This window comes from Toxotes jaculatrix, chromosome 2 (assembly GCF_017976425.1).
Source record: "Toxotes jaculatrix isolate fToxJac2 chromosome 2, fToxJac2.pri, whole genome shotgun sequence".
In the NCBI taxonomy this organism is placed as follows: domain Eukaryota; kingdom Metazoa; phylum Chordata; class Actinopteri; family Toxotidae; genus Toxotes; species Toxotes jaculatrix.
The window spans coordinates 23,742,406-23,770,177 of NC_054395.1; the positions used below are offsets into that span (position 1 = coordinate 23,742,406).

General features: G+C 34.9%; 2 protein-coding genes across 3 annotated transcripts in view; one reads left to right on the forward strand and one right to left on the reverse strand.

The window, feature by feature from the left end:
* si:ch73-217n20.1 (complement component receptor 1-like protein) overlaps nucleotides 1–16,677 on the forward strand; it is a 34,684-nt gene extending 18,007 nt beyond the window's left edge. For both annotated transcript variants that reach the window (XM_041052847.1, XM_041052854.1), the window contains exons 7-11: nucleotides 15,430–15,526; nucleotides 15,627–15,700; nucleotides 15,801–15,980; nucleotides 16,116–16,301; nucleotides 16,410–16,677. In XM_041052847.1, the coding sequence (XP_040908781.1) occupies nucleotides 15,430–15,526; nucleotides 15,627–15,700; nucleotides 15,801–15,980; nucleotides 16,116–16,301; nucleotides 16,410–16,435 (563 nt within the window). In that variant the 3' untranslated portion in view covers nucleotides 16,436–16,677. The remainder of the gene's footprint in view (nucleotides 1–15,429; nucleotides 15,527–15,626; nucleotides 15,701–15,800; nucleotides 15,981–16,115; nucleotides 16,302–16,409) is intronic.
* Nucleotides 16,678–16,689: 12 nt separating this feature from the next.
* The window catches only part of scube3 (signal peptide, CUB domain, EGF-like 3), a 68,528-nt gene continuing 57,445 nt past the window's right edge, over nucleotides 16,690–27,772 (reverse strand). Inside the window, exons 11-23 of the mRNA XM_041052836.1 lie at nucleotides 24,648–24,770; nucleotides 24,362–24,478; nucleotides 24,156–24,251; nucleotides 23,893–24,009; nucleotides 23,552–23,713; nucleotides 23,212–23,415; nucleotides 22,406–22,567; nucleotides 22,112–22,279; nucleotides 21,852–22,013; nucleotides 21,568–21,765; nucleotides 21,289–21,441; nucleotides 20,112–20,191; nucleotides 16,690–19,789 (exon numbers count right to left, since the gene is read on the reverse strand). Coding sequence (XP_040908770.1) covers nucleotides 19,637–19,789; nucleotides 20,112–20,191; nucleotides 21,289–21,441; nucleotides 21,568–21,765; nucleotides 21,852–22,013; nucleotides 22,112–22,279; nucleotides 22,406–22,567; nucleotides 23,212–23,415; nucleotides 23,552–23,713; nucleotides 23,893–24,009; nucleotides 24,156–24,251; nucleotides 24,362–24,478; nucleotides 24,648–24,770 — 1,895 coding nt within the window. The 3' untranslated portion in view covers nucleotides 16,690–19,636. The remainder of the gene's footprint in view (nucleotides 19,790–20,111; nucleotides 20,192–21,288; nucleotides 21,442–21,567; nucleotides 21,766–21,851; nucleotides 22,014–22,111; nucleotides 22,280–22,405; nucleotides 22,568–23,211; nucleotides 23,416–23,551; nucleotides 23,714–23,892; nucleotides 24,010–24,155; nucleotides 24,252–24,361; nucleotides 24,479–24,647; nucleotides 24,771–27,772) is intronic.

Sequence of the window (27,772 nt, forward strand, 5' to 3'; positions counted from 1 at the left end):
GGCGTTTTTTTGGGCCAAAAAAAGTCACAATTTTTTTTGACCTCAAAATGTCATAAAAAACATCATAGTATAGTAAGGCGTTTTTTTGGGCCAAAAAAAGTCACAATTTTTTTTTACCTCAAAATGTCATAAAAAACGTCATAGTATAGTAAGGCGTCAAAATCGGCCAAAAAAAGTCAACATTTTTTTTTACCTCAAAATGTCTTAAAAAAACGTCATAGCATAGTAAGGCGTTTTTTTCGGCCAAAAAAAGTCACAATTTTTTTTGACCTCAAAATGTCATAAAAAACGTCATAGTATAGTAAGGCGTTTTTTTCAGCCAAAAAAAGTCAACATTTTTTTTGACCTCAAAATGTCATAAAAAACGTCATAGTATAGTAAGGCGTTTTTTTCGGCCAAAAAAAGTCACAATTTTTTTTGACCTCAAAATGTCATAAAAAACGTCATAGTATAGTATGGCGTCAAAATCGGCCAAAAAATGTCACAATTTTTTTTGACCTCAAAATGTCATAAAAAACGTCATAGTATAGTAAGGCGTTTTTTTAGGCCAAAAAAAGTCACAATTTTTTTTGACCTCAAAATGTCATAAAAAACGTCATAGTATAGTAAGGCGTTTTTTTCGGCCAAAAAAAGTCACAATTTTTTTTGACCTCAAAATGTCATAAAAAACGTCATAGTATAGTAAGGCGTCAAAATCGGCCAAAAAAAGTCAAAAATTTTTTTGACCTGAAAATGTCATAAAAAACGTCATAGTATAGTCAGGCGTCAAAATCGGCCAAAAAAAGTCACAATTTTTTTTGACCTCAAAATGTCATAAAAAACGTCATAGTATAGTACGGCGTCAAAATCGGCCAAAAAAAGTCACAATTTTTTTTTACCTCAAAATGTCATAAAAAACGTCATAGTATAGTAAGGCGTCAAAATCGGCCAAAAAAACTCAGCATTTTTTTTTTACCTCAAAATGTCATAAAAAACGTCATAGTATAGTAAGGCGTCAAAATCGGCCAAAAAAAGTCAACATTTTTTTTGACCTCAAAATGTCATAAAAAACGTCATAGTATAGTAAGGTGTCAAAATCGGCCAAAAAAAGTCACAATTTTTTTTGACCTCAAAATGTCATAAAAAACGTCATAGCATAGTAAGGCGTTTTTTTCGGCCAAAAAAAGTCAAAACATTTTTTGACCTCAAAATGTCATAAAAAACGTCATACTATAGTAAGGCGTTTTTTTGGGCCAAAAAAAGTCACAATTTTTTTTGACCTCAAAATGTCATAAAAAACGTCATAGTATAGTAAGGCGTTTTTTTGGGCCAAAAAAAGTCACAATTTTTTTTTACCTCAAAATGTCATAAAAAACGTCATAGTATAGTAAGGCGTTTTTTTCGGCCAAAAAAAGTCACAATTTTTTTGACCTCAAAATGTCATAAAAAACGTCATAGTATAGTAAGGCGTTTTTTTTCGGCCAAAAATAGTCAAAAAATTTTTTTGACCTCAAAATGTCATAAAAAACGTCATAGTATAGTCAGGCGTCAAAATCGGCCAAAAAAAGTCACAATTTTTTTTGACCTCAAAATGTCATAAAAAACGTCATAGTATAGTACGGCGTCAAAATCGGCCAAAAAAAGTCACAATTTTTTTTTACCTCAAAATGTCATAAAAAACGTCATAGTATAGTAAGGCGTCAAAATCGGCCAAAAAAACTCAGCATTTTTTTTTTACCTCAAAATGTCATAAAAAACGTCATAGTATAGTAAGGCGTCAAAATCGGCCAAAAAAAGTCAACATTTTTTTTGACCTCAAAATGTCATAAAAAACGTCATAGTATAGTAAGGTGTCAAAATCGGCCAAAAAAAGTCACAATTTTTTTTGACCTCAAAATGTCATAAAAAACGTCATAGCATAGTAAGGCGTTTTTTTCGGCCAAAAAAAGTCAAAACATTTTTTGACCTCAAAATGTCATAAAAAACGTCATACTATAGTAAGGCGTTTTTTTGGGCCAAAAAAAGTCACAATTTTTTTTGACCTCAAAATGTCATAAAAAACGTCATAGTATAGTAAGGCGTTTTTTTGGGCCAAAAAAAGTCACAATTTTTTTTTACCTCAAAATGTCATAAAAAACGTCATAGTATAGTAAGGCGTTTTTTTCGGCCAAAAAAAGTCACAATTTTTTTGACCTCAAAATGTCATAAAAAACGTCATAGTATAGTAAGGCGTTTTTTTCGGCCAAAAAAAGTCAAAAATTTTTTTGACCTCAAAATGTCATAAAAAACGTCATAGTATAGTCAGGCGTCAAAATCGGCCAAAAAAAGTCACAATTTTTTTTGACCTCAAAATGTCATAAAAAACGTCATAGTATAGTACGGCGTCAAAATCGGCCAAAAAAAGTCACAATTTTTTTTTACCTCAAAATGTCATAAAAAACGTCATAGTATAGTAAGGCGTCAAAATCGGCCAAAAAAACTCAGCATTTTTTTTTTACCTCAAAATGTCATAAAAAACGTCATAGTATAGTAAGGCGTCAAAATCGGCCAAAAAAAGTCAACATTTTTTTTGACCTCAAAATGTCATAAAAAACGTCATAGTATAGTAAGGTGTCAAAATCGGCCAAAAAAAGTCACAATTTTTTTTGACCTCAAAATGTCATAAAAAACGTCATAGCATAGTAAGGCGTTTTTTTCGGCCAAAAAAAGTCAAAACATTTTTTGACCTCAAAATGTCATAAAAAACGTCATACTATAGTAAGGCGTTTTTTTGGGCCAAAAAAAGTCACAATTTTTTTTGACCTCAAAATGTCATAAAAAACGTCATAGTATAGTAAGGCGTTTTTTTGGGCCAAAAAAAGTCACAATTTTTTTTTACCTCAAAATGTCATAAAAAACGTCATAGTATAGTAAGGCGTTTTTTTCGGCCAAAAAAAGTCACAATTTTTTTGACCTCAAAATGTCATAAAAAACGTCATAGTATAGTAAGGCGTTTTTTTCGGCCAAAAATAGTCAAAAAATTTTTTGACCTCAAAATGTCATAAAAAACGTCATAGTATAGTAAGGCGTCAAAATCGGCCAAAAAAAGTCAAAAATTTTTTTGACCTCAAAATGTCATAAAAAACGTCATAGTATAGTACGGCGTCAAAATCGGCCAAAAAAAGTCACAATTTTTTTTTACCTCAAAATGTCATAAAAAACGTCATAGTATAGTAAGGCGTCAAAATCGGCCAAAAAAAGTCAATATTTTTTTTGACCTCAAAATGTCATAAAAAAACGTCATAGTATAGTAAGGCGTTTTTTTCGGCCAAAAAATGTCACAATTTTTTTTGACCTCAAAATGTCATAAAAAACGTCATAGTATAGTAAGCCGTTTTTTTAGGCCAAAAAAAGTCACAATTTTTTTTGACCTCAAAATGTCATAGTATAGTAAGGCGTTTTTTTCGGCCAAAAAATGTCACAATTTTTTTTGACCTCAAAATGTCATAAAAAACGTCATAGTATAGTAAGGCGTTTTTTTAGGCCAAAAAAAGTCACAATTTTTTTTTGACGTCAAAATGTCATAAAAAACGTCATAGTATAGTAAGGCGTCAAAATCGGCCAAAAAAAGTCAACATTTTTTTTTACCTCAAAATGTCATAAAAAACGTCATAGTATAGTAAGGCGTTTTTTTGGGCCAAAAAAAGTCACAATTTTTTTTTGACCTCAAAATGTCATAAAAAACATCATAGTATAGTAAGGCGTCAAAATCGGCCAAAAAAAGTCACAATTTTTTTTTACCTCAAAATGTCATAAAAAACGTCATAGTATAGTAAGGCGTCAAAATCGGCCAAAAAAAGTCAACATTTTTTTTTACCTCAAAATGTCTTAAAAAAACGTCATAGCATAGTAAGGCGTTTTTTTCGGCCAAAAAAAGTCACAATTTTTTTTGACCTCAAAATGTCATAAAAAACGTCATAGTATAGTAAGGCGTTTTTTTCAGCCAAAAAAAGTCAACATTTTTTTTGACCTCAAAATGTCATAAAAAACGTCATAGTATAGTAAGGCGTTTTTTTCGGCCAAAAAAAGTCACAATTTTTTTTGACCTCAAAATGTCATAAAAAACGTCATAGTATAGTATGGCGTCAAAATCGGCCAAAAAATGTCACAATTTTTTTTGACCTCAAAATGTCATAAAAAACGTCATAGTATAGTAAGGCGTTTTTTTAGGCCAAAAAAAGTCACAATTTTTTTTGACCTCAAAATGTCATAAAAAACGTCATAGTATAGTAAGGCGTTTTTTTCGGCCAAAAAAAGTCACAATTTTTTTTGACCTCAAAATGTCATAAAAAACGTCATAGTATAGTAAGGCGTCAAAATCGGCCAAAAAAAGTCAAAAATTTTTTTGACCTCAAAATGTCATAAAAAACGTCATAGTATAGTCAGGCGTCAAAATCGGCCAAAAAAAGTCACAATTTTTTTTTACCTCAAAATGTCATAAAAAACGTCATAGTATAGTACGGCGTCAAAATCGGCCAAAAAAAGTCACAATTTTTTTTGACCTCAAAATGTCATAAAAAACGTCATAGTATAGTAAGGCGTCAAAATCGGCCAAAAAAACTCAGCATTTTTTTTTTACCTCAAAATGTCATAAAAAACGTCATAGTATAGTAAGGCGTCAAAATCGGCCAAAAAAAGTCAACATTTTTTTTGACCTCAAAATGTCATAAAAAACGTCATAGTATAGTAAGGTGTCAAAATCGGCCAAAAAAAGTCACAATTTTTTTTGACCTCAAAATGTCATAAAAAACGTCATAGCATAGTAAGGCGTTTTTTTCGGCCAAAAAAAGTCAAAACATTTTTTGACCTCAAAATGTCATAAAAAACGTCATACTATAGTAAGGCGTTTTTTTGGGCCAAAAAAAGTCACAATTTTTTTTGACCTCAAAATGTCATAAAAAACGTCATAGTATAGTAAGGCATTTTTTTGGGCCAAAAAAAGTCACAATTTTTTTTGACCTCAAAATGTCATAAAAAACGTCATAGTATAGTAAGGCGTTTTTTTCGGCCAAAAAAAGTCACAATTTTTTTTTACCTCAAAATGTCATAAAAAACGTCATAGTATAGTAAGGCGTTTTTTTAGGCCAAAAAAAGTCACAATTTTTTTTTACCTCAAAATGTCATAAAAAACGTCATAGTATAGTAAGGCGTCAAAATCGGCCAAAAAAAGTCAACATTTTTTTTGACCTCAAAATGTCATAAAAAACGTCATAGTATAGTAAGGCGTCAAAATCGGCCAAAAAAAGTCAACATTTTTTTTTACCTCAAAATGTCATAAAAAACGTCATAGTATAGTAAGGCGTTTTTTTCGGACAAAAAATGTCACAATTTTTTTTGACCTCAAAATGTCATAAAAAACGTCATAGTATAGTAAGGCGTTTTTTTAGGCCAAAAAAAGTCACAATTTTTTTTTGACCTCAAAATGTCATAAAAAACGTCATAGTATAGTAAGGCGTCAAAATCGGCCAAAAAAAGTCAACATTTTTTTTAACCTCAAAATGTCATAAAAAACGTCATAGTATAGTAAGGCGTTTTTTTTCGGCCAAAAAAAGTCAAAAATTTTTTTGACCTCAAAATGTCATAAAAAACGTCATAGTATAGTAAGGCGTCAAAATCGGCCAAAAAAAGTCAACATTTTTTTTGACCTCAAAATGTCATAAAAAACGTCATAGTATAGTAAGGCGTTTTTTTGGGCCAAAAAATGTCACAATTTTTTTTGACCTCAAAATGTCATAAAAAACGTCATAGTATAGTAAGGCGTTTTTTTCGGCCAAAAAAAGTCACAATTTTTTTTTACCTCAAAATGTCATAAAAAACGTCATAGTATAGTAAGGCGTTTTTTTAGGCCAAAAAAAGTCACAATTTTTTTTTACCTCAAAATGTCATAAAAAACGTCATAGTATAGTAAGGCGTCAAAATCGGCCAAAAAAAGTCAACATTTTTTTTGACCTCAAAATGTCATAAAAAACGTCATAGTATAGTAAGGCGTCAAAATCGGCCAAAAAAAGTCAACATTTTTTTTTACCTCAAAATGTCATAAAAAACGTCATAGTATAGTAAGGCGTTTTTTTCGGACAAAAAATGTCACAATTTTTTTTGACCTCAAAATGTCATAAAAAACGTCATAGTATAGTAAGGCGTTTTTTTAGGCCAAAAAAAGTCACAATTTTTTTTTGACCTCAAAATGTCATAAAAAACGTCATAGTATAGTAAGGCGTCAAAATCGGCCAAAAAAAGTCAACATTTTTTTTAACCTCAAAATGTCATAAAAAACGTCATAGTATAGTAAGGCGTTTTTTTTCGGCCAAAAAAAGTCAAAAATTTTTTTGACCTCAAAATGTCATAAAAAACGTCATAGTATAGTAAGGCGTTTTTTTGGGCCAAAAAATGTCACAATTTTTTTTGACCTCAAAATGTCATAAAAAACGTCATAGTATAGTAAGGCGTTTTTTTAGGCCAAAAAAAGTCACAATTTTTTTTGACCTCAAAATGTCATAAAAAACGTCATAGTATAGTAAGGCTTTTTTTTCGGCCAAAAATAGTCAAAAAAATTTTTGACCTCAAAATGTCATAAAAAACGTCATAGTATAGTAAGGCGTCAAAATCGGCCAAAAAAAGTCAACATTTTTTTTGACCTCAAAATGTCATAAAAAACGTCATAGTATAGTACGGCGTCAAAATCGGCCAAAAAAAGTCACAATTTTTTTTGACCTCAAAATGTCATAAAAAACGTCATAGTATAGTAAGGCGTCAAAATCGGCCAAAAAAAGTCAAAAATTTTTTTGACCTCAAAATGTCATAAAAAACGTCATAGTATAGTCAGGCGTCAAAATCGGCCAAAAAAAGTCACAATTTTTTTTGACCTCAAAATGTCATAAAAAACGTCATAGTATAGTAAGGCGTCAAAATCGGCCAAAAAAACTCAGCATTTTTTTTTTACCTCAAAATGTCATAAAAAACGTCATAGTATAGTAAGGCGTCAAAATCGGCCAAAAAAAGTCAACATTTTTTTTGACCTCAAAATGTCATAAAAAACGTCATAGTATAGTAAGGCGTTTTTTTGGGCCAAAAAAAGTCACAATTTTTTTTGACCTCAAAATGTCATAAAAAACGTCATAGTATAGTAAGGCGTTTTTTTGGGCCAAAAAAAGTCACAATTTTTTTTGACCTCAAAATGTCATAAAAAACATCATAGTATAGTAAGGCGTTTTTTTGGGCCAAAAAATGTCACAATTTTTTTTGACCTCAAAATGTCATAAAAAACGTCATAGTATAGTAAGGCGTTTTTTTAGGCCAAAAAAAGTCACGATTTTTTTTTACCTCAAAATGTCATAAAAAACGTCATAGTATAGTAAGGCGTCAAAATCGGCCAAAAAAACTCAGCATTTTTTTTTTACCTCAAAATGTCATAAAAAACGTCATAGTATAGTAAGGCGTTTTTTTGGGCCAAAAAAAGTCACAATTTTTTTTAACCTCAAAATGTCATAAAAAACGTCATAGTATAGTAAGGCGTCAAAATCGGCCAAAAAAAGTCAACATTTTTTTTGACCTCAAAATGTCATAAAAAATGTCATAGTATAGTAAGGTGTCAAAATCGGCCAAAAAAAAGTCACAATTTTTTTTGACCTCAAAATGTCATAAAAAACATCATAGTATAGTAAGGCGTTTTTTTCGGCCAAAAAAAGTCACAATTTTTTTTAACCTCAAAATGTCATAAAAAACGTCATAGTATAGTAAGGCGTCAAAATCGGCCAAAAAAAGTCAACATTTTTTTTGACCTCAAAATTTCATAAAAAACGTCATAGTATAGTAAGGTGTCAAAATCGGCCAAAAAAAGTCACAATTTTTTTTGACCTCAAAATGTCATAAAAAACGTCATAGTATAGTAAGGCGTTTTTTTCGGCCAAAAAAAGTCAAAAATTTTTTTGACCTCAAAATGTCATAAAAAACGTCATAGTATAGTAAGGCGTCAAAATCGGCCAAAAAAAGTCACAATTTTTTTTTACCTCAAAATGTCATAAAAAACATCATAGTATAGTAAGGCGTTTTTTTGGGCCAAAAAAAGTCACAATTTTTTTTGACCTCAAAATGTCATAAAAAACGTCATAGTATAGTAAGGCGTTTTTTTGGCCAAAAAAAGTCAACATTTTTTTTGACCTCAAAATGTCATAAAAAACGTCATAGTATAGTAAGGTGTCAAAATCGGCCAAAAAAAGTCACAATTTTTTTTGACCTCAAAATGTCATAAAAAACGTCATAGTATAGTAAGGCGTTTTTTTCGGACAAAAAATGTCACAATTTTTTTTGACCTCAAAATGTCATAAAAAACGTCATAGTATAGTAAGGCTTTTTTTTCGGACAAAAAATGTCACAATTTTTTTTGACCTCAAAATGTCATAAAAAACGTCATAGTATAGTAAGGCTTTATTTTAGGCCAAAAAAAGTCAAAAATTTTTTTGACCTCAAAATGTCATAAAAAACGTCATAGTATAGTAAGGCGTCAAAATCGGCCAAAAAAAGTCACAATTTTTTTTTACCTCAAAATGTCATAAAAAACATCATAGTATAGTAAGGCGTTTTTTTGGGCCAAAAAAAGTCACAATTTTTTTTGACCTCAAAATGTCATAAAAAACGTCATAGTATAGTAAGGCGTTTTTTTGGCCCAAAAAATGTCACAATTTTTTTTGACCTCAAAATGTCATAAAAACCGTCATAGTATAGTAAGGCGTTTTTTTAGGCCAAAAAAAGTCACAATTTTTTTTGACCTCAAAATGTCATAAAAAACGTCATAGTATAGTAAGGCGTTTTTTTCGGCCAAAAAAAGTCACAATTTTTTTTGACCTCAAAATGTCATAAAAAACGTCATAGTATAGTAAGGTGTCAAAATCGGCCAAAAAAAGTCAACATTTTTTTTAACCTCAAAATGTCATAAAAAACGTCATAGTATAGTAAGGCGTCAAAATCGGCCAAAAAAAGTCAACATTTTTTTTGACCTCAAAATGTCATAAAAAATGTCATAGTATAGTAAGGTGTCAAAATCGGCCAAAAAAAGTCACAATTTTTTTTGACCTCAAAATGTCATAAAAAACGTCATAGTATAGTAAGGCGTTTTTTTTTCGGCCAAAAAAAGTCACAATTTTTTTTTTACCTCAAAATGTCATAAAAAACATCATAGTATAGTAAGGCGTTTTTTTCGGCCAAAAAAAGTCACAATTTTTTTTAACCTCAAAATGTCATAAAAAACGTCATAGTATAGTAAGGCGTCAAAATCGGCCAAAAAAATTCAACATTTTTTTTGACCTCAAAATGTCATAAAAAACGTCATAGTATAGTAAGGTGTCAAAATCGGCCAAAAAAAGTCACAATTTTTTTTGACCTCAAAATGTCATAAAAAACGTCATAGTATAGTAAGGCGTTTTTTTCGGACAAAAAATGTCACAATTTTTTTTGACCTCAAAATGTCATAAAAAACGTCATAGTATAGTAAGGCTTTTTTTTCGGACAAAAAATGTCACAATTTTTTTTGACCTCAAAATGTCATAAAAAACGTCATAGTATAGTAAGGCGTTTTTTTAGGCCAAAAAAAGTCAACATTTTTTTTGACCTCAAAATGTCATAAAAAACGTCATAGTATAGTAAGGCGTTTTTTTCGGCCAAAAATAGTCAAAAAATTTTTTGACCTCAAAATGTCATAAAAAATGTCATAGTATAGTAAGGCGTCAAAATCGGCCAAAAAAGTCAACATTTTTTTTTACCTCAAAATGTCATAAAAAACGTCATAGTATAGTAAGGCGTTTTTTTCGGCCAAAAAAAGTCAATATTTTTTTTTACCTCAAAATGTCATAAAAAACGTCATAGTATAGTAAGGCGTCAAAATCGGCCAAAAAAAGTCAACATTTTTTTTGACCTCAAAATGTCATAAAAAACGTCATAGTATAGTAAGGCGTTTTTTTGGGCCAAAAAAAGTCACAATTTTTTTTTACCTCAAAATGTCATAAAAAACGTCATAGTATAGTAAGGCGTTTTTTTGGGCCAAAAAATGTCACAATTTTTTTTGACCTCAAAATGTCATAAAAAACGTCATACTATAGTAAGGCGTTTTTTTAGGCCAAAAAAAGTCACGATTTTTTTTTGACCTCAAAATGTCATAAAAAACGTCATAGTATAGTAAGGCGTCAAAATCGGCCAAAAAAACTCAGCATTTTTTTTTTACCTCAAAATGTCATAAAAAACGTCATAGTATAGTAAGGCGTCAAAATCGGCCAAAAAAAGTCAACATTTTTTTTTACCTCAAAATGTCATAAAAAACGTCATAGTATAGTAAGGCGTTTTTTTGGGCCAAAAAAAGTCACAATTTTTTTTGACCTCAAAATGTCATAAAAAACGTCATAGTATAGTAAGGCGTTTTTTTCGGCCAAAAAAAGTCACAATTTTTTTTGACCTCAAAATGTCATAAAAAACGTCATAGTATAGTAAGGCGTCAAAATCGGCCAAAAAAAGTCAACATTTTTTTTAACCTCAAAATGTCATAAAAAACGTCATAGTATAGTAAGGCGTTTTTTTGGGCCAAAAAAAGTCACAATTTTTTTTGACCTCAAAATGTCATAAAAAACGTCATAGTATAGTAAGGCGTTTTTTTCGGCCAAAAAAAGTCACAATTTTTTTTGACCTCAAAATGTCATAAAAAACGTCATAGTATAGTAAGGCGTCAAAATCGGCCAAAAAAAGTCAACATTTTTTTTGACCTCAAAATGTCATAAAAAACGTCATAGTATAGTAAGGCGTTTTTTTCGGCCAAAAATAGTCAAAAAATTTTTTGAAAAACGTCATAGTATAGTAAGGCGTTTTTTTAGGCCAAAAAAAGTCACAATTTTTTTTGACCTCAAAATGTCATAAAAAACGTCATAGTATAGTAAGGCGGTTTTTTTTTCGGCCAAAAAAAGTCACAATTTTTTTTGACCTCAAAATGTCATAAAAAACATCATAGTATAGTAAGGCGTTTTTTTCGGCCAAAAAAAGTCACAATTTTTTTTAACCTCAAAATGTCATAAAAAACGTCATAGTATAGTAAGGCGTCAAAATCGGCCAAAAAAAGTCAACATTTTTTTTGACCTCAAAATGTCATAAAAAACGTCATAGTATAGTAAGGTGTCAAAATCGGCCAAAAAAAGTCACAATTTTTTTTGACCTCAAAATGTCATAAAAAACGTCATAGTATAGTAAGGCGTTTTTTTGGGCCAAAAAAAGTCACAATTTTTTTTTACCTCAAAATGTCATAAAAAACATCATAGTATAGTAAGGCGTCAAAATCGGCCAAAAAAAGTCACAATTTTTTTTTACCTCAAAATGTCATAAAAAACGTCATAGTATAGTAAGGCGTCAAAATCGGCCAAAAAAGTCAACATTTTTTTTTACCTCAAAATGTCTTAAAAAAACAACATAGCATAGTAAGGCGTTTTTTTCGGCCAAAAAAAGTCACAATTTTTTTTGACCTCAAAATGTCATAAAAAACGTCATAGTATAGTAAGGCGTTTTTTTCAGCCAAAAAAAGTCAACATTTTTTTTTACCTCAAAATGTCATAAAAAACGTCATAGTATAGTAAGGCGTTTTTTTCGGCCAAAAAAAGTCACAATTTTTTTTTACCTCAAAATGTCATAAAAAACGTCATAGTATAGTAAGGCGTGTTTTTCGGCCAAAAAAAGTCACAATTTTTTTTGACCTCAAAATGTCATAAAAAACGTCATAGTATAGTAAGGCGTTTTTTTCGGCCAAAAATAGTCACAATTTTTTTTTACCTCAAAATGTCATAAAAAACGTCATAGTATAGTAAGGCGTCAAAATCGGCCAAAAAAAGTCAACATTTTTTTTTACCTCAAAATGTCATAAAAAACGTCATAGTATAGTAAGGCGTTTTTTTCGGACAAAAAATGTCACAATTTTTTTTGACCTCAAAATGTCATAAAAAACATCATAGTATAGTAAGGCGTTTTTTTCGGCCAAAAAAAGTCACAATTTTTTTTAACCTCAAAATGTCATAAAAAACGTCATAGTATAGTAAGGCGTCAAAATCGGCCAAAAAAAGTCAACATTTTTTTTGACCTCAAAATGTCATAAAAAACGTCATAGTATAGTAAGGTGTCAAAATCGGCCAAAAAAAGTCACAATTTTTTTTGACCTCAAAATGTCATAAAAACGTCATAGTATAGTAAGGCGTTTTTTTGGGCCAAAAAAAGTCACAATTTTTTTTTACCTCAAAATGTCATAAAAAACATCATAGTATAGTAAGGCGTCAAAATCGGCCAAAAAAAGTCACAATTTTTTTTTACCTCAAAATGTCATAAAAAACGTCATAGTATAGTAAGGCGTCAAAATCGGCCAAAAAAGTCAACATTTTTTTTTACCTCAAAATGTCTTAAAAAAACATCATAGCATAGTAAGGCGTTTTTTTCGGCCAAAAAAAGTCACAATTTTTTTTGACCTCAAAATGTCATAAAAAACGTCATAGTATAGTAAGGCGTTTTTTTCAGCCAAAAAAAGTCAACATTTTTTTTTACCTCAAAATGTCATAAAAAACGTCATAGTATAGTAAGGCGTCAAAATCGGCCAAAAAAAGTCAAAAATTTTTTTGACCTCAAAATGTCATAAAAAACGTCATAGTATAGTACGGCGTCAAAATCGGCCAAAAAAAGTCACAATTTTTTTTGACCTCAAAATGTCATAAAAAACGTCATAGTATAGTAAGGCGTCAAAATCGGCCAAAAAAACTCAGCATTTTTTTTTACCTCAAAATGTCATAAAAAACGTCATAGTATAGTAAGGCGTCAAAATCGGCCAAAAAAAGTCACAATTTTTTTTTACCTCAAAATGTCATAAAAAACGTCATAGTATAGTAAGGCGTCAAAATCGGCCAAAAAAAGTCACAATTTTTTTTGACCTCAAAATGTCATAAAAAACGTCATAGTATAGTAAGGCGTTTTTTTCGGCCAAAAAAAGTCACAATTTTTTTTGACCTCAAAATGTCATAAAAAACGTCATAGTATAGTAAGGCGTCAAAATCGGCCAAAAAAAGTCAACATTTTTTTTGACCTCAAAATGTCATAAAAAACGTCATAGTATAGTAAGGCGTTTTTTTCGGCCAAAAAAAGTCAAAAAAAATTTTTGACCTCAAAATGTCATAAAAAACGTCATAGTATAGTAAGGCGTTTTTTTGGGCCAAAAAAAGTCACAATTTTTTTTGACCTCAAAATGTCATAAAAAACGTCATAGTATAGTCAGGCGTCAAAATCGGCCAAAAAAAGTCACAATTTTTTTTGACCTCAAAATGTCATAAAAAACGTCATAGTATAGTACGGCGTCAAAATCGGCCAAAAAAAGTCACAATTTTTTTTGACCTCAGAATGTCATAAAAAACGTCATAGTATAGTAAGGCGTCAAAATCGGCCAAAAAAACTCAGCATTTTTTTTTACCTCAAAATGTCATAAAAAACGTCATAGTATAGTAAGGCGTTTTTTTCGGCCAAAAAAAGTCACAATTTTTTTTTACCTCAAAATGTCATAAAAAACGTCATAGTATAGTAAGGCGTCAAAATCGGCCAAAAAAAGTCAACATTTTTTTTTACCTCAAAATGTCATAAAAAACGTCATAGTATAGTAAGGCGTTTTTTTCGGCCAAAAAAAGTCACAATTTTTTTTGACCTCAAAATGTCATAAAAAACGTCATAGTATAGTAAGGCGTCAAAATCGGCCAAAAAAAGTCAACATTTTTTTTGACCTCAAAATGTCATAAAAAACGTCATAGTATAGTAAGGCGTTTTTTTCGGCCAAAAAAAGTCAAAAAAATTTTTGACCTCAAAATGTCATAAAAAACGTCATAGTATAGTAAGGCGTTTTTTTGGGCCAAAAAAAGTCACAATTTTTTTTGACCTCAAAATGTCATAAAAAACGTCATAGTATAGTCAGGCGTCAAAATCGGCCAAAAAAAGTCACAATTTTTTTTTACCTCAAAATGTCATAAAAAACGTCATAGTATAGTACGGCGTCAAAATCGGCCAAAAAAAGTCACAATTTTTTTTGACCTCAAAATGTCATAAAAAACGTCATAGTATAGTAAGGCGTCAAAATCGGCCAAAAAAAGTCAGCATTTTTTTTGACCTCAAAATGTCATAAAAAACGTCATAGTATAGTAAGGCGTTTTTTTCGGCCAAAAAAAGTCACAATTTTTTTTTACCTCAAAATGTCATAAAAAACGTCATAGTATAGTAAGGCGTCAAAATCGGCCAAAAAAAGTCAACATTTTTTTTTACCTCAAAATGTCATAAAAAACGTCATAGTATAGTAAGGCGTTTTTTTCGGCCAAAAAAAGTCACAATTTTTTTTTACCTCAAAATGTCATAAAAAACGTCATAGTATAGTAAGGCGTCAAAATCGGCCAAAAAAAGTCAAAAAATTTTTTGACCTCAAAATGTCATAACACACGTCAAAATGGGCCAAAAAAAAAAACGTCATAGTATAGTAAGGTGTCAAAATCGGCCAAAAAAAGTCAATTTTTTTTTTCACTTTTTTGTCATAAAAGACGTCATAGTATAGTAAGGCGTCAAAATCGGCCAAAAAAAGGCAAAAAATTTTTTGACCTCATAATGTCATAAAAAACGTCATAGTATAGTAAGACGTCAAAATCGGCCAAAAAAAGTAAAAATTTTTTTTGACCTCAAAATGTCATAAAAAACGTCATAGTATAGTAAGGCGTCAAAATCGACGAAAAAAAGTCAAAATCTTTTTTTTCACTTTTTTGTCATAAAAAACGTCATAGTATAGTAAGGCATCAAAATCGGCCAAAAAAAGTCAAATTTTTTTGACCTCAAAATGTCATAAAAAACGTCATAGTATAGTAAGGCGTCAAAATCGGCCAAAAAAAGTCAATTTTTTTTTAGCCTCAAAATGTCATAAAAATGGTTATAGTATAGTAAGATTTCAAAATTGGCCAAAAAAAGTCATTTTTTTAAAACGGCCTCAAAATGTCATAAAAATGGTCATAATATAGAAAGGCGTCAAAATATGCCAAAAAAAAGTCATATTTTAGTAAGACCTCAAAATGTCATGAAACACTAGTACTTCCGCTTTCTTTTGAGTAAATGTTTTGTGGGATATTTGTACTTTTACTTACGTACTAAGCTTCAGTACTTCCTCCACCACTGTCAACATCTCCGCCCTTCAGTTAAATCCTTTATGACAGCCAGTAACTGGAGAGTCACTGCAGTGTATTACCAAAAAAAAAATTAGTAATTTAATAATTGACTCATAATCGTCCATAATATAATCAAGATTAATCAAGAATTTATTTCACCACCTCTACATTCTTAGATCTTATTTATTTTTTTCAAATTTTTTCTCTTTTTTTTTGTCCTCAAAAGCAAAGCTGTGCGGTTCTGCGGGAGAGATTCTAAATGGACAGTTTACATACACTGGAGTCGAGTTTGGAGACACTGCCACAGCTGTCTGTGATGAGGGGTATGAAAAATACCGCCACTGTTGTCATAGTGTTATTTTCTACACATTTAATCTTTGTATTCTCCTGTGCTGTCGCTGCAAATAAGTCTCCTGTCATCAGGTACGTTCTTGTAGGAAAGGCGATCAGAAACTGCATGAGTAACGGCTGGGATGGACGTGTTCCTGTTTGTGAAGGTGCAGTGAACAAACATTTGTTGGGTGGATTTTAATTTTCCTGTTTCTCTCTTTAGCCATTTTAAAACTATTGTCCTATGTAATATTGTATGCCCTCCAGCCGTGGTGTGCGCAGAGCCTTCAGGAGAGACAAATGCGGTGATGAAATGCCTTCAGGAGCCACCTTACACATACAGGAGTGTGCTTCGTTATGAGTGTCATGTCGGAACTCTTATTGGACAAAGGGAGATTTGGTGTACCAGGGATGGGACATGGAGCGCACCCCTTCCTACATGCAGAGGTCCGAGATACTATTAGTGACACAGCAATCTTGATACCGCTGTGTCACTAATAGTACCACAGCAATCTTGATACCGCTTTACTTTTTACTTTTTTGTGATGAGCAGAATCAAAATTAAGTTCTTTCTCCCCACAGAAATGACATGTTCATCTCCAAATGTGCCTGGCGCCTCCTGGACACGAGCACAGAATAACCTCTATCAATACAGTGACACCATATCAATCGAGTGTAACCCAGGCTACTACATGACTGGTCCAAGCACTGTTACCTGTGGTCATGATGGCCGATGGTTCCCTGGCCTCCCCAAATGTAGACGTGCACGTAAGTAAACAACTTTTTTTGTTGCATATGAGGAACTTTGAACTTTGACATAGCTTTACTTGATGAATTTTACAACACTATTTTTTTTTTTTTTTTTTTTTTTTAAAGGGCGCCGCAACTACTGGAGGAATTAATATGCTAGCTGAAATGTGAAACCACAGTATTCAATCCAGCCTGCTTAAACCATTCAACAGCAGTCAGTGGAGGAGGAAAATCTTAATCTGTAAACTAACATTGTCCTCTCTCTAAAAGAAAAGCATTTTTTTAAATCCACCTTTCAGTAATGCATTAATAATAATAATAATAATAATTCTTATTTGCTCATAAAACTTTGTATAAACTCATTATACAGACATTAAAATTTGTTTGAAATGAAGCTGAAGTACAGTATGTTTATTTCAATAAGCGTTTTGGGCAGTAACAAGTACAAACTTGTTTCATTCACCTCTGTACATAGTTTTCTTTTTTTTTTTTTAAACAGTTGATAATGTTACTGTATGTGTATCATCTCTATAGACTAAACGGTGAGTGAGCATTTCATGAACAAACAAGCTACAAGAAAATAAGAACACCAATTCCATTCATTTAAAAAGACAATACAAAATCCAGACATTTTTTTACATGAGCAATAACAATTCAAGTGCAAATATCATTATCAACTCTATGATACATCATAGCAAACTCTCGTTAAAAGGCAACATTAAAAAAAAAAAACTTATCAGGTTGCAGGAAAGAAGTTGATTTTGGTAGGAGGGGGAGTTTTGGGGAATGAGGGCATGTGGGCCGTGTGAGCACACTGAGATGCTAAATAATGGCGTCTACATAGAGATGTTAATGTAAATGTAAATCTGTGACTGAAGTTAGCAAGTAAGTGAAATGTCTAGGAGGAATTTGAAACAGAGTTCTTCATGGTTTGGCCCAGCATTGCCCTCAAGTTCGACTCTGTGGTCCAATTCCCTTTGTGTCATCCTAAACCCTCAAGCTCACTTGGATACTGACTGGTAAATAATGAGTTGTCCACTTATCCACTGATTTGTTTTTTATTTACATGAGTGAGGAAAAAAATCCTTCCCAAAATATTCATTAGACATCAGAGAGCAAGCACTGACTGGATTTAAATTCTTTAGAGGGTTGAAAATATGGGTTAAGGGGTTGGGGATTATCATTGTCACTTGCCCACTGATCCTGTACTCATTGCTATTGATCTGACAGCAGTGGTGGTGATAATGACTTTAAAGGAATAGCCCCAACATTATGGGGAAATTTGCTTATTCACCTTCTTGCCAAGACTTGTGTTGTTACAGTAAGATCACTGCACCTAGTCAAGAAATAGTCACGCATCTCCCCCCCCCCCCGATTTTACACCATTTTAAACAAATGAGACAGGAGTGTCAATCAGCGAGCTTTAAAGGTGTGGTAGACAGATTTTGTTACCAATGGACAGAGCCAGGCTAACATGTTCTCGCTGTTTTCATTCTTTATGCAAAGCTAAGCTAACCAGCTGCTGGCTGTAGTTTCATATTTACCGTACAGATGAGCGTGATTATCAATCGTCTCATCTAAGTCTTGGCAAAAAAGTAAACAAGTGTGTTTTTCCAAAATGTTCCAAAACTATTTGGCAGATCCTAAGATGAAGCAAATCACATTTTCACTAAACATAAATTATTTTACCCTGTTTTGGTTGCTGTTTTGAAATCACAATATACTTTTTCCTTTTTTTTTCCCTCTCTTTTTAACAAATACCAGTTTTTGTCACATTTTAATCGCTTTATTTTTTTTGTATTTCTCTAGTTAAGAGAGTGACGTGGTGAAACCTAAATATCTTCTGCCCATAGTGACTGATAAATATTTAATACAATGAGTCTCAACATGACTGCAGCCCAAAACACATTTCATCACCTTTTCATGGGTCATAAAAGGGCGTAACTAAAATGGAGGTGTGTTATTTTCATTCATTGCACGTTGTACTACAAAGTTAGGATGATGGGCTCTAATTCTAGTGCACAAAACAACTTGACCCGCCCTTTTTGGGCAGTCTTTGGAAGAGCTGTCTTCATTGGGACAGAACCAAATGTGAGTTGGGTGTTTGGAGGGGTTACTGGGTGTCTTTGGATTTGAGACAGGTGGAACATTAAGGGCAGAAAGTGATTTTGGGGGTCCTGCGTAAGAAAATTAGGATTAAAGAATTCAACCCTCGTCTAATTTATTTTCATTATTTACAAGATTGAAATAAAAACACGACAAAACTGGTAGTCCACAGACAGGCAATGTGACATTATCAATTTACTGTGTGTAAGAACTAAAAGTATTTCAGATTCGGTGCTTTATTTTGTTTTAAATCTATAGACTATTAGTGTGTAGAGTACATCAGAAAGACAATATGAGATTGAAGAATTAAAGTGACCTTTTTAAAAGAAGCAGCAAACATAATGTCCCTCAAAGACATTTCTCTCTCTCTCTTTCTCTCACCGAGACATGTTCCACTAGACATCACATTATCCCATTTCTGTGGCTCTCGTAATTATTAGTTTGTTATTCATCTCCCAAATGTTCACTATGTTCCTGGAATGATAAACCACCTTTTTTGTATTTGCGTTAAGTTGGCTTGGAAAAAAGCAACAGAAATTATCTCATGGTTGGAAAACGCCTGTACAGTCCAGACAGACGGAACAAAACATAGATTAACTGTTTTAACAGTAAAACTCTTGGAAATTGCTCTAAGAGCTCAAATATAGTAAGGCTTTAAATGACCTGGAACGCAGCTACGTCATGAATTTAACAACTGCTCCTCCTCGAGGACAGCACACAGACACTGAAGATGGAACCAGAGTTACACAACACTTACACAACACTTACAGTCATACTTAATGGTAGGAGTTGGAGCTGGAACTCAGACCGCTCATTTAAGCAAATACAATAACAAGCTCTATCAAGCTCAAACCGCACACACAAAACATCACTCCTGTCTGAAATAGGCGTTTCTATTGTTTTTTTTGTTTTTTCTTTTTTTTTTTTGCGGTTTCATTGCATAACACAATAGAAACCAAACCCACTGACATACTCTACATCCCCACTAAATGTTTGAGCTCGGGACAGCAGACCTGTGCTTAATGGAGACTGACAAAAAAAAAAAACTAAAACACAAATAATGTTCAATATTTCTCAGGTCTGCATTGCATTTATTGTCTATGGAAGCCTATGGAAAATAAGAGAGGGTAAACATGTTAGTATGTTTTGTGTTTTTTAAGCCCTGTGAGAGTTGCGGGATGTGGCCTGTAAGGCAGAGGGGGATGTCGGGGGGTCGTGAGCCAGTGTGTCAGCAGCTGTGTGAGCTTTTACTTGTATGGTCGCAGGAAAGCTGAGACTTTGCTGCTTATGAGACGTATGAAAGAGCGGGGAAGCATCTCGTTGGACTCCCGAGTGGTGTATTTAAAGTAGTTGTTTGGGTGAGCCAGCACATCAAAAAGAGTCTTAATCAGTTTTTTATCCTGTAGGGAAGAACAAACAGGTGTAAACTCCACACTGCAACACATATTTTTGTCATTAATAACTGTTTGAATTCCAACTGAAGCTATTACACAATGCTGGAAAATAAATTACACACCTACCATATGACATAAACAAATATCTTCAATATTAATGTACCATCTGACTCATACGAGCACTAATAAATTTGTTAGCAACAGCTTTGTTTAGCCCAACATATGTGCAGCTTATTGCTAAACTGAATCACCTTTCCCAGGTCATCTTTGCTATAACAGCAATAAGTAAAGACCAGAATAAACACAAAGAGGAAGTAAAACTTCTAACCTTGAGGATTTCTTGATGGTTTTCTGAGGCGTAGAGTCTTCCATCTCGCACAATGTCCTCTACGAGCTGTTCATAGTCCTCTGAATTCACAATTCACACACAAGACATAACACAGGACACAATTAGCAGTCACCTCATGACATGCTGAAAAACATGCCATGCATATCCAAAACAGGCTTAGTTGGTGAACTAATATAATACACAGGCATGACCAAAACCAAACAACACAAGAAGAAACAAATCCACACACTGGAAACTCCCTTTGACCTGCATTTTCTCACTTACTCCTAGTTTATCTATGCCACTTTTCATCTGAAAATTACAACCACTGATCCATCTCTTTTTCTTTCTTTCATTTTCTCTCTCTCTGTCTCAATATAATGGAGGTGGGCAAAGTTTTCGTTTATGGTGCTTGTTGCATTTAAAAATGACTTTTAAAAAAAAATACCATAGTTGGGATGAAAAATTTTTAATGTGCCTTTTTTGCTATTTTCACAATTAATTGAGAAAAATCGGCAGATGATGTGATAATCAGATTTTAAACAGCAACCCTATTCAACAGCAACATCTCTTTGCAGAGACATTGTCCCTGTTAGTCTCAGTGAAACACAGAACACTTTGTCAACAATTGTCAAGTCAAATTTATTTATGTAGCGCACAGAGACCCAACATTCCCCCATGAGCAAGAACCTCGTGACAGTGAGGAGGAAAAACTCCCTCCCCTTGTCATTTTTTTGAGGTAGAAAGCAGTTCCACTGAGAACTCCAATGAAAGTAACTGGGACACTATTTCAGGAAAGATAAGATGCTTTTTCAGTGTTTTGAGAAGAGCTAAACTGATATTAGTTTGTTGCAGAGATATCAGTTTATGCGTCTTCCAATTAGTAACAAGAAACAAGAAGCCACCATAAGCTATCGGCTGTACCCCACAACACAAGGCTGTAGGGGAAAAACCCTGAGAGTGTTGAATTGAGAAAATGTGCATTTATTGCTTATGATTTCAACTTTTCATTTGTAAGAGGAAGATTGTCTTATTTCATCTTTCAAAAGTTGCATAGCCTCACTTTAAGGTGATAACAAGCTGAGTCACAGAGTTTCTCAGTTTGCAAAATCGAATTTATAGACATGACAGTTCATAGTAAAAATCAGCTGGTGTGATAAATGAGCGTGTCACTTACCATCATAAGTAACGTAGGGGATCTGAAAGCCTCTGGCACTGTTGGCCTCATTGGATTTGAAGTTAATCCAGAGACGCCTGGAGCGAGCTGTGAAGGCGATAGGCCGCTCGTACGTCTGACATGTCTCATAGGTGGTGATAGATGTAGCTGACCCTTTCAGGGGCACAGAAAGGACAATGATGACTTCAACAGTTTTTCAGAACAGTTCCCTGTATGGTACAATTACATATATAAACAGTGAATTCCAATGAAACAACAACCGGAAAGAGAGGCACTCACAGTTCTTCCTCATAACCAACACATCTCCACACTCATCCTCCGAGGGCAGGAAAATCTCCGGCACCACAATTAGGATCTTGCGCTTGCTGGGTGGGTTGATGTTCCAGATACACTCCACATTAGCAGGGTAATTACCGGGATAGTTAGGTGACTCAATGTAACCCATGAACTCGCCCATCTCTCCACCACATTGCCTGTCTAGACATACACAAACAAAACAAATAAGATTCCAGCTCGTGTTTGGGAAATCTGACACCACACGAAACAGTCACTTTCATACTCACTCTTGCACTGTGAGACACTTGTGGCACCATCAAAATCAGTGGTAGTATTCCCAGGGCAGGAAATACAGTAGTTCTGTCTAAACTCAGTCTGATAGGTCCCCACTGGGCAGCGGATACACCGGTGTACTGTCGTGTTGTAGTAATGACCTGGAGAACACTGAACTGCAGAGTAAAATTAAAAAACAAACATGTCAGTGGGCAAGATTTTGTAAATTATTCAAGTATATTTTCCTGCCTGTACTAAAAGAGCAAAAGCTGACCTTTGACTTCACAGTCATGAAAGGAGCTGGCACCTTCCCTCTTGGTGCTCAGTCCTCCCCCACAGGGGAAGCACAGGGTCCGTCCCAAGTCTGGCTGGTAGGTGCCCTGAGGACACAGCTGACAAGGCTTGAACCCATCACTGGAGAAGGACCCTGTTGGACACTGGCCTGGAAGATTTGATTTGAAGAACACAGAGAGCAGGTTTACAAAGGACAGCAGCCCTTCACTGGACCAGAAATACATACATACACATACATATTTAATATTGTCTCTGGGACTTTTAACTAGACTACCTGCGCAGGAGGAGATGTTTCGTGCCCCGACGGGCCCATGGCCATCACTGCCAGGGCAGAGGTCACAGGCCAGCTGTGCCTCCTTCTCCTGGAAAGTGCCGGGTGGACACAGGACACAACGCTCCTGCTCACCATGGTAGTAAGACCCTGGCAAGCATCTGACTGAGAGAACATCCACAACGGCTCCGGTCAGAGGTGACACACGACTTTGATCAGTTAACCCAGTAAACATCTTCATGGAGTTTCAGTCTTTGGTGAGGTTATCCGAAATGTGTAAATTCAATTATATAATTATTACAATATTTATCACTAATTAAAGGTGGTGGTGTATTTGACTACATTATACTAAGAAGTGTTTTTAATGTTTGTTCTCTGCATTTTCTGTGCATACATAATGGGGGCAGAGTAGAGTATTAGACACACTTCTGAATGTAATGCAGTCCTGTGCAACACCTCCACTATGACCTCACTGCCAAAACATGCTGTATAAATTTAATGAATACCTCTATGACAGTGTCAACAAAAGCTGAACATAACAAACATCCTAAAAATAGACCTTATGTTAGAACAGTTGTGCTGGATTGCATTAGACTGTACAGGCTGTACTGGCTAGACTGAACTTCATAAGACACAGAGTGCACACTGCACCTCACAAGACCCTGTATAGCAGATTGTGATCGCATATGGCTTCATATAAGGTTCAATTCGGAGTCTGCCATAGTTGTTATAGTTCTAAAAACTAATGTATTTGGTTATCACAGTAGATCAGCTCATCTGACACTCCTGGTCCCGCTCTCCGGTCTTACCACATCGGCCACTGTCCCTCTCCCAGCCCGGGCCGCAGTTCTCTTGAATGGGAGCAGCCTGGGGAAGTTTTTGGGCCACCTCGTACTCCAAACCAGCAACTCGGATCAGGAAGCGCTCCTGGTTGATTGACTTCTTCAGAGCTTTGATATAAGTCTTAACCTGCTTCTCCATGCGCTGTCTCAGGCAGCTGAGATTGCAACTGCCTGGTTATAGATAAATTAATAAAAATAATAATTATGACTTTGACTGACAATGAAATCTGTTGTACAATAAAACAATCACAAGGTCAACACAGGCAGTACTTCTGGGCAATGTTTTGCTCTAAACAAGTTGACTGACCTGTAGTGTCTCCAGGTTTGACCTCGGCTTCCAGCTCCAACGTAATGCGTGTTACCTCCTTGTTCGCAGGATTGCGAGCACGTCGCCCTTTAGCTTTCTTGGAGGAGTCACATTTGAGGTTAACAAAGGTTACAAGGCAGTTGCTGCAGGGCTGCCCCCCTCCTGTAGACACATGATATCACACAGTCTGTGAGGCAACACTGTGTAAGATGTATAATTCTCTATCAACCGCCTAACTGATTAATCAACTAATTGTTTCAGCTCTAAATCATTTCTCCCTTTAAATTTCTATAAATAATAGAATGTGTATACAGAAGAACACATGGATATTAAAGACTGACCTGGTCCTAGTGTCCGTCCCCTGTCCTCCGTTCTGCCAGTCACTTTTGGGTGCAGGTGACATTTGGCGTTTTTAATCTTGAAAGAAGCCGTCTGCTTCACTGGAGGGGCCAAAGTCTCTACAGACAAACACAGCAACAGTGGGTAGGAGCACACTGAAACGTCACATAGCAATCACCGCAAATGCAAACTCTTTGTGCTGTTGTGACTGACAGACTGTGTTGTTGAAAAGTGTTTGATTTTAAGAATCTGGAGGGCAGCCAACCTATGCAGCTCTGACTGTTGCTGGAGTTCAGTCTGGCAGGGGACTTTCCTCTGAGGATGGGGATACCACAACTGACTGAGTAGCTGTTGTCAGACTCTGCAAAAGGTCACACACAGACGAAAAACATTGTAAAACGTTTATCTTTCTGAGTTTAAGGGACTACTGTGTGACATTTTACGGTTACACTCCTATTGGGAGGGACATACCTGCCAGATAGTGAGCTTTAGAGGCACAGGTAAGAGAGCAGCTCTCTTTCTTGCCCGTCTTGCTGCAGGTCAGGGTGGCTTTTGGTGCGACCAGTCCAGGAGGACATTTCACGAGCTCTGAGAGAAAATAAAACCCACTTTGAATCAAACACGGTTGACAAGGAAAGCGGAGAGAGACAGAGACAGAGAGAGACAGAGAAAGCACCCCAACACCAGTAAGAGGAGACTGATGTGCTTTGAGTGTGACTCTGTGTATCAGCCACAGGGGGGCAGTGCTGCTACATACCAATACAGTCTTTCTTGTTCCAGTGCAACTTGTACCCTGGTGGGCAGGTACACTCATAGCTCCCCAGAGTGTTGATGCAGCCATATTTACAGCCACCACGATTGATACTGCATTCATCAATGTCTGTAAAGAGATACGTTTACATATAGACATTTAGAGCACATTAACAAAATGATTATTTGCTTAAACTGACGAAGGCTTTTCATTGACAAAGATGACATCAGAGATACAGAGAAACACTGTGGTCATACCAAAAACAACCTGGAGTTAATTTTGTTGAATAAAATAAAAGAGAATTGGACTCATTAAGGCACAGGAAGGAGGAGTTCCTGTGAGGTCAGTTAAATTCATCCTGTCAGAGAGTCACATCCTGGGAAGATTAATGTGTTTGCGTGTAAACAGAAGTGATTCCTCGTTTTGATGTCACCACATTCAATTTCATGGTCAAAACTTCTCTGCTCCACAAGTGAGGAAGACTTGTGGTAAGCAATAAATTATAATCACCTTTTCAAACACATGCTGAGCTCAAACCACTAAAAGCATCCGGGATCCAGATGCGGGCTGGCTGCCATAGACGCCAGACAGAAAATTAGTTTAGCGAGCAAAGCTGAGGATGCGTCAGGCTGCGGACAAGTGGCGGAGACACCAGGAAAGAGACAGAGATAATGGCAGTGATTGATGATCTAGCCTGCTGATATGAAATGCTCTTCCCTGTCTCATTCAATTATTCACCCTGAATAAAAACAGTCTGTGAGCCTCTGTACGCCTAGATTAAGATGATGACTTCATCAACAGTGTTCTGACAATGACTAGAAAGACCTGCTTGGAAATGCTGTGGGAGATGCGCTGCCTATAGTTCACATCAAAGCATACAATTTAAAGGATGAAGAACTCTAATGAATTTCTGATGGAATCAGAGCTCATCTGCAAGCAACTGATGTTTGTACTGCTTTGTTCCTCCCATACTTAAAACGTAACCAAATAGAGGGGTTCTGACCTTTGTCCAGATCTCTTTGGTCTTTTTCTTTGCATGCTCTTACAGAACAGAGCAGACAGAGCCAAGAAAGACAGAAAAAGGACACAACAAAAAAAGACAATTTGACATTTAAACTCAACAACTGCCTTGTGTCATGGAGAGGAATTTTCGAGGAAATGGAAATGTCGCCATCTTTGAATTTCAATCAATTTTGTGTGCTTAATCATCAACATCCGCAACTCCCAGTCCAAACAACATTGTAATGTGAGTTTTAAAGAAAAAATTTTTCTCCTAGGCAAATCTGGACACAGTTTTCTGTATTTTGTTATTCCAACTAACCTCAACTGTTAAGATATGAACTCAAACACTGTTAAGTCTGACTTCTGTTTTTTTCTTAGGTCTGTGTACACATACATTTGTCAGTACCAAAAGACAGAATTGCTTTTGAGGTCAACGCTCAAAACGGCTGGATCAAATGATGTAAACCCAAAAATACTTAGTATTTAGTCGCAACTGCTCTGAGTCTATTTTCTTACCAGATAAGCAAAAAATGTGTGGATTGTTTTGTTAGCTGAGGAGGAGAATGGCTGGATATACTCTCACTTGGGAGGAATGTTGACAGGCCTCGGCACAATGGCTGACAGCAGGTCACTGACCTAATTGGGTTTGTTTAGGGTGAGCCTATTGTTAAACACTGAGCACAGCTTTCTGGCTTGTTTGACAGCTATATTTCGGTTGATAAACCACACAGGGAATAACGTAACCTTGGTTATGGCCAGGAGTGAGGAAAGTACAACAGAGAGCACCATAAATCTCTGGGGTTATCTAACAGTTCCGACAGCGCCAATGAAAAGCGAGGGGAAATCATTCATCACCGGTTCTCTCAACAATGGTATAGAGAGTCATTTACGCCTGACCATCTTCTCCTCACAGGAGCTCAGTGTTGCTGATCACACTCCATCATGTGAGTAAAAGCCTCACAAATCCGATTCTGGTGCTTTTATTCCCTGAACTGACAGCTAATTCAGCTGCCTCTTGTGGAATGGATCCTATGAAACTACATGACTTTTTGTTTCAGTACCCCCTTTTTTTTTTTTTTTTTTTTTTTTTTTATAAAGGAACTGCTACCTTTATTAGATTTTGACAGTAGCGATACTGACAGGAAAAATCAGGTAACTTTTTGAGGGTGTAATTAACTGCACTGTTGTGTTTGTGCAGGCCCCCATGATCCTATGCATCTACCACTCTCTAGTCTCAGCAACATTTCTTATTCTACAGTCTGTTGCAACATTCCTGATCAGTAGGCTTGTCAAACTGCAGACAAAAAAAAACTGAACAAATCACTGCAAAGCTATGTATTTCGAGTGCATGTGCTGTCTCTCTCTGTCTCTCCCACAACTACTGTGAGGCCCTGAGGCGCTGGAGACAGCAGCAGATTCTAACTGGTGATACACACTCCATCAAAGGGCTGCCGCAACACCCTGATGTGCTCTGGCGGGCCTCTTGCTGCCTGCCAGGCAGATCTGACGCGCCCCCACACACCTACTCCTGACACCAAAGTCTGTTTCTGCTATTTGTTCCATGCCAGAGTACAGTAGGTACCTGCTAATGTTTGATGGACATGGTTATACTCCATCATGAAGGACCATAGCTGTGGTTCTTCATGTTTTAGTCCATTAACTACGGCACAAATCGTCTACACTTTACATTACTGCCAAGTGTAGCGTAAGTTCTTAGATTGATTTCCTGCCTTCCAGGCAGCCACCTGTTTCAGCTCATTTCAGTCCACTTGAAAATCAACTTGCAGAGACTTAAAACTGGCTTGAGATAGGTAATCCATCAGAGTGAGCATTTAGTCACAGTTTTTGTCCAAGAATGCAGCTCCATGCAGGAACTCCTCCATGTTGATGTTTTTTAAGGAAGCTGTGACCTCCAGATTTATGAGTCAGCTGGTGAAAAGATCAAGAATAACAATACTCCCGACAGTGGGAAAACAGTGATGTTGATTTGTTAGCTTCTTGAATTAAACAGGTTGCTGTTCAGAAGGCAACTCCCAAGTCTTTAATGTCAGAATAAAAATAACTTCTTAAAGAATCACTCAGTGGTCACTATAATAATAATAATTATAATAATAATGTCAGCAGGCTAA